Source organism: Mastomys coucha, unplaced genomic scaffold (assembly GCF_008632895.1).
Source record: "Mastomys coucha isolate ucsf_1 unplaced genomic scaffold, UCSF_Mcou_1 pScaffold16, whole genome shotgun sequence".
Lineage (NCBI taxonomy): Eukaryota > Metazoa > Chordata > Mammalia > Rodentia > Muridae > Mastomys > Mastomys coucha.
The window spans coordinates 22,393,522-22,400,105 of NW_022196898.1; the positions used below are offsets into that span (position 1 = coordinate 22,393,522).

Genomic DNA, 6,584 nt, shown 5'->3' on the forward strand with positions numbered 1-6,584 from the left:
TCAGAGCTCCCAGAGTCTCAACCACCAACCAAGGTCTGCACATGGTGGGACTGATTGTTCAGGCAGCGCGTGTATAGTGGAAGATTGCAAATTCAATCATCAATGGGAGGAGAGGACCTCGGTCCTGTGAAGGTTCTGTGCCCCAGTGTGGGGGAATGCCAGGGCCAATATGCAGTAGAGGGTGGGGTGGCAGGCATGGGGAGTGGGTAGGCAGCTGGTGTTTGTTTTTGTTGTTTTTGTTTGTTTGTTTGTTTTTTAGATGGGAAACTAGGAAGGGAGAAATTTACATGTAAATAAAGAAAATATCTAGTAAAAATTAAAAAAAAAGAAAAAAGATAAAGGAAAAAATCTTAATGTTTTTATACAACTTTTATTTTCTGTTTCATAATGACATATACATAGTACAAAATGATTAAATATTGTGATTTGTTAAATAAGTTTAGTCTACACCATTGAATGTACTATTCTATATAATTTTTAGTTACAAAAATTTTGTTAATTTAAAAATCATTTCCTGTAGTCCTATCCTAGTTATATGCATACAAGTTTACAAGTTTAGCTTTTACTTGAAAGGTATTATAATAATTCAAATCCTGTTAAACCTGATGGACAGTGGCATCCAGGCTGCGTTCATAGAACAAACTAACACTTCTTTTGATGCACACAATGGAGAAATATTTAGACAAAGGGTGTGATAATTCTGTTTTAAAGAAAGTAGGTAGTCAGGAATGATGGAAGTTGAACCATAGACCTGGTACCAAGTTCCACTTCAGGAACTCAAACTGATGGAGATCTTCATGACCAGCTGATTTGTATTGCTTCATCAAGAGTAACGTTTAAAGTTTCCAGGTTAATTGTTAGTATCTAAAAACAGAAAGTAAAGTTGAAATTAATCTCTTGAATGTAACTATATCTTTCTTGTCATTCTTTTTAAACAAACACTATTTTTTCTCAGTTTATCTCTACATAAGTAGATGTAGTTTTTCCTTATATTCATGTTGGTACTCATACATGTTCTTTGTTTTATGTGTGGTCAGGTGTGGGTTGCTTTAGCCTACAATCAGCTTTATAGTTCATTATATCAATGAATTCTGAGTGGCAAGGACTTAAAGGCAGCTAGGTAGTCACATTGTCCCACGTCATGCCACATTATGTCACTTCATATCACATATCCCATCACATTGGGTCATTTCACATTCACAGTAAATGGCATCAATCAAGCATATGTGTATTTTTTTTTCCTACTGATAAACTCATGTAGTCTTCACATACTCTAGGACACAAACTCATGGAATAGAATAGTGCAGTCCACAGTGTGCTGTATTTTCCCATGTCAGTAAACATAATCAAGATAAAGTCCCACAGACATGCCCACAGGCCAATCTAGTCTAGCCAATGTCTCAAAGAGATGCTCTTCCAGAGTATTCTAGAGTATGTCACCTTGACTATATAATAAATATATAATGCTATATATATGTATATATATATATTCTCGCACTTTCTTGAGATTATAACTTCCTATATACATATTTTTCCTCCTTCCTAACTCATATACTCCTTTTTGCAATTTTTCAAATTCATGGACTCTTTTCCAATTAGTTGTTGTTACTTATAAATAAAATCTAAATACAGAAATAAAACATTTTTATTCTGTATAATGTGATTTGTCTGTTTTCAGTGCTGACTAGTATTGGATAATCAACACATGCAACTTTGAAGTATATATTCATGCATGAGATTTATAGACAGTGACTTACAAGGAAGTGCGTATTGTTGATGTTTTAAATGAAATACTTTATAATCATTGAAGTAATTTTCCTAGCATTTAAACTTATCTATGCAAAGATTTAGAATTAATGAAACAAACCTTTTTTTGAAATACATTTTTTACATGAGATAATTGCCTTGAATAAACTTGGAATAACACTTCAGAATTCCTCACTTCACCCTGACCAGCTGTAGCTATCATTGTACACTTCATTTTTATCCTGAAGTCATGAGGCTTATTTACTATTCTTAACTATATATTTAAAAAACATAAAAAAAATGTTATCTCTTTTTAAATCTGACTAAACAAAGGGAAATACAATCCAAATTATTTTAAACTGTGATTAATAGTGAATAAAACCTGCATCGTGGAAAACCAATGCCTTTAAGGGAAAGAATTGGCCTGTCTTCTACCTCTGACAAAAGGACTAAATCAGTATAAATTTTACCAGGAATTCTGTAAGTCAGGGCATGTTTTCCAAACAACATATATTTGTGGGACTAAATTATTAATTTTGCCAAGAAAGGGCGCCAAATATTCTATACCACTCCCCTGCTTCAATACTGACATAATTGAAAAAAACTAAAAAAGAATAGTTTATAGTTGAAGTAGTAGAAGACTAGATTCTAAATTGAAGAGTAAATCTGACAGGCAGACTAGACAGTGTCAGTGCAGCTAATGCTTAGACTCAAGGAAGACTGTGGCTCTGGTGATGCTGGATACCTGGTGATGCTGGATACCTGGTGATGCTGGATACCTGGTGATGCTGAACACTAACAGCTCAGGATCCATTAGAACCTCACCTTCACCAAATCTGTCTTGATTTCAAGCTAAAGATGGGCAACCTCTAACCCTGCAAATTAAGTTGCCTTATGCTGACTGCTTCCATACAAATTTTAATTTGAAAAGCATTTTTTACTCATAGTTTCAGACATGAACCCATGGTCTTACCCAGAGGAAACACATGTAACGATACCTTAAAGATGTATTTTTAAACCCAACTTTATTGGTCATGAATTCATAAAGCATGGATGAGAAGGAACTTAAAGGTTGCATATATGTACATATTTACCAAATTTGGAGAAAAGCCTAAAATCATAGTGGTGCTGTTCTAACACAGGAATCCTAATGCCTGTCTCTGTCTCTATCCTTTCTCATGACAATATTCATTTTCCTAAACAGAGTCATGTTAATTGTGGAACAATTTCAGAGGCTTTTAATCTTAGATATACGCAATACTCAAATGTAAATTTACTATTAAAATTAGTATTTGAGGATTTGCTCCACGTGATAGCAATTAGGAATTTTAATTTAAATTAATATTGCTTATTTTGTGCAGAAGAAATTGTAAAATGACTGCCATTAAATTTATTTGTAAGACAAGTTACTAAAGATATTAACACATGAATAAATATGTGAGCATAACCAAAATAAATAACGGGCAAATACCGCACCTAATTTGTAAGTCTGTTTCTTTAGTCCTGATAATGACCATAAGGAATCATGTAGAAGCTGTTCCGAGGCATGCTTACGTAAAGCACATTTTACATCACTCACCTCCTTAGCTTCATCTTGACTAAATGAAACCTGTTGGTTCTTTCCATCATAAGTCAGGTTAACCACAGTGACACGCGTTGTTCCTTTCCCCCATACAGAGATACTTCCAAGCATCATTTCACTTTTGTTTGTATATCCATATTTCAATACGGTGCTTGTTAAAGTTGTCTATAAAGGCAAAGAAAAACAAATGAAGTCTTCATTGAAAATTCAAGTAAATAGTCAGAAATACATAGCTGTGAACTATCATGAATCTCACTGAGTAGCATATAAGTGATTCAAGTATATCATATAGTGTGTTTTGTATAGTGAACCAGGAAGAAAGCTCCATACATTATTAGTAAAATTTATTATAGAAGATATTACACACCTGATTTAAATTGAATTGTATCAAGGTATACAGATCTTTTTCATAAGTGTCTGGAGAAAGAAAAAAAAATTAAATTATTTTCTTTTCAAAGAACAATTATAAATTGTACCATACTTATTTTTCTTCTCAGGCAAAAATGATACCAATATTCTATTGATACATTTCAGGATAAAGTCAAAGATACATACAAAACACATTAAAAAGTTATATCCATGACTTTATCTAAAGACTATCTTGTCAAAATAATAATCTACCTAACCCTTACTAATAGCTTTCTATTGTATTTAATTACAATAACAGAAATAATAAAGGAGATGTGCATTGTCATTATCATAATAATCATTATTATTATGGCTATTCTCATTGTACAGTGAGGAAATTTGTCACGCAACAAAGTATGAAGAAACTTAAAAAACATTATTTTTCTTGTACTCATCAAGAACTGAGGATTTATAAGATGGTGAAAAAAGTATAGTCATATATATGGTGGATACATGGACTGGCATAGTATAGAAAACCTGATGGCTTCCAATTCCTCACCTGTCACACATGGACAAATGTGCAAGTTGTGGTCTATTTGTGTCATTACCTTTATGAAAAATAACTTGCTGAAAATTATGATGATCCCAAAACTGATATTATGCTAGGAACATTTTCTTTCTATATATTCACATAGACATGTAGATCTCCACTTATTTATGTATGCATATATGTGCTCATATATGTATTTGTGTTTATGCATTTGTGAAAAATGGATTATTCCAACTGTTTTATTTTTTGAGACAGCTTCTCCCACTAGCCTGGAGCTTGTTACATAGACCACAGACTACACTGCTTACACCTCACATGAAAGATAGGTTTGTCTCTAATTCCTTAGTCTAGGGTTGCCAGGGCACACTACCATTATTTGTGAAAAAACAAAAGCAAAGCAAAAAACAAGCAAAACCACCTAGGGGTATATGTTCTTGACATAGAAATTAGATTTTCCTGTTTTTAAGGCATGCCCTTTACTAGTTGAATTTTTTTCCCAACTCTCAGAATATGTACTCTTAATAAAACCTTTAGGTACGCCTGATGCCAATGGAGAGCAAAGCATATGTAGTGAGAGGCTTAGCTATTTATGTTGAGATACCATCATGAATACTATGAAAATAAATTTAACATTAAGAAAGTTTTTCAGGTTAAGATAAAAATAAAACAAACAACACATTGAATATTAAAAGGATAAGCAAAATCAATAGCAACACAGTGAGGAGTCTGCACTAATTTCTGGTTTTAGAGTAGGTTTCTGTATTGACTATGATACATGTAATATAGTTTACTTAGCTCATTGACCTATCAAGTCAATGCAAACATCACTATGCTAGCTTTGTAGGTATCTAAATATCTTTATAGTAAAAGAGTAAAACATTTAATTTCTAAACTTTTTATGTGTACTTTTTTCCAGCAATTACCATATTGAACACTAGATGATATGTCTAGATTTATGTTCAACTTTTAAAGTACAGTAGCTGACACAGTATATATGCATACTGTCTATCTCTCGCTATCTAGACATGATTTGCCAGCTTCCCAATAATGACCGAGAGACTTACTATTATTTATTAAGCATTAGGTGTTAAGTGGCTATCTCTCAGCTAACTTGTCTTGCTTAAATTAACTCAACTATTCTATCCCACAGCATGTCCTGTGACCCATCACCATTCTCTCATATAATCAGTGCCAGCACCACCTTCACATCCAGCTGGAGAAACACATGACATACACACACACACACACACACACACCACACCATACCACACCACACACACAAACACCTACACCTGATCCTGATCCTTTACCAGAGTTCCTAACTGCGCCCAAAAGTCCTGTCTTTCCTCTCACGTCATGCTATAGGCAGTCAGACCATTATTAAACCAATCAGTAGATGATGGTGAAGAATGTTTACAAAATACACAGGTGGATGATGATCCAAGGAAAGTAACAACACCAAAGTCCAACCTGTGCTCAACTCTCCTGAAGGTGAGAAATCAACATTTAAATAATGCAAAGACAACCTTTACAAAGTGCACAGAAAAAGAAAAGATTATCTCAACAGCTGTCATTTACATTTATCTGAGTGGAAGACTTACCTATGGACTCTCCATCATCCCAGAATAGAGTTCCTTGTGCTGTTTGGTTGTCATCTGCAGCTACGATGAGCTTCATGTAATTCTGTCGACTACAAGAGAAAGCAATACAATTCTATGTTTTCAGAGGATAGTCTATAATATCATAGTCATATAAGAATAGGAATTATGGTAGAAGTTAAGAAAACAAAAATCTAAACAGAAAATGAAGAGGTTTACTTCTATAAAATGAGGAAACTACATACTGAAAAGAAATTCATCATATTCAATGTAAAATATCTCAAATGTCATTTAGCTTGAAGGGTTCACCTACCACCATTAATCAGAAGAGGACTCATCATAATAATTGAAAACATTCGGTTTATGGCGACCCTTACTTTTATGCATCACTATTTTAATCAGTCTCTCCCCCATCCTCCTGTGCTCCCTCTTCATTCCATTCCTCTCTCATATACCGGGGTCAGACACATTTATATTCAACATTTCACAACTAAGCTGTAGTCTCAGCCTGCATAATACAATTTCTAATACATTCGGTGTAAAATGTCTTCACATGTCAACATATAAAACATTCAATTATAATTGCATGTTAAATGCCAAGAATAACAAGATAGTTCTAAGTTTATCCTTTTTAATTGATAATGTCTCTCGGCTCATGGCTGCATGGGTTTAATTAAACCCAGCTCACTCTATAACAGTGTGCGTGAAGTAACTTGGTTTGACGGCATCAAATTGTTAAAAAAAAAAAAAAAGGCATTTC

The 6,584-nt window shown here is 33.6% G+C and overlaps 1 protein-coding gene across 1 annotated transcript in view; it reads right to left on the bottom strand.

Annotated features, from left to right (window-relative positions):
* Positions 1–795: 795 nt before the first annotated feature.
* Positions 796–6,584, bottom strand: part of Si (sucrase-isomaltase) — a 72,171-nt gene continuing 66,382 nt past the window's right edge. Inside the window, exons 45-48 of the mRNA XM_031376029.1 lie at positions 5,828–5,916; positions 3,696–3,745; positions 3,326–3,493; positions 796–864 (exon numbers count right to left, since the gene is read on the bottom strand). Coding sequence (XP_031231889.1) covers positions 796–864; positions 3,326–3,493; positions 3,696–3,745; positions 5,828–5,916 — 376 coding nt within the window. The remainder of the gene's footprint in view (positions 865–3,325; positions 3,494–3,695; positions 3,746–5,827; positions 5,917–6,584) is intronic.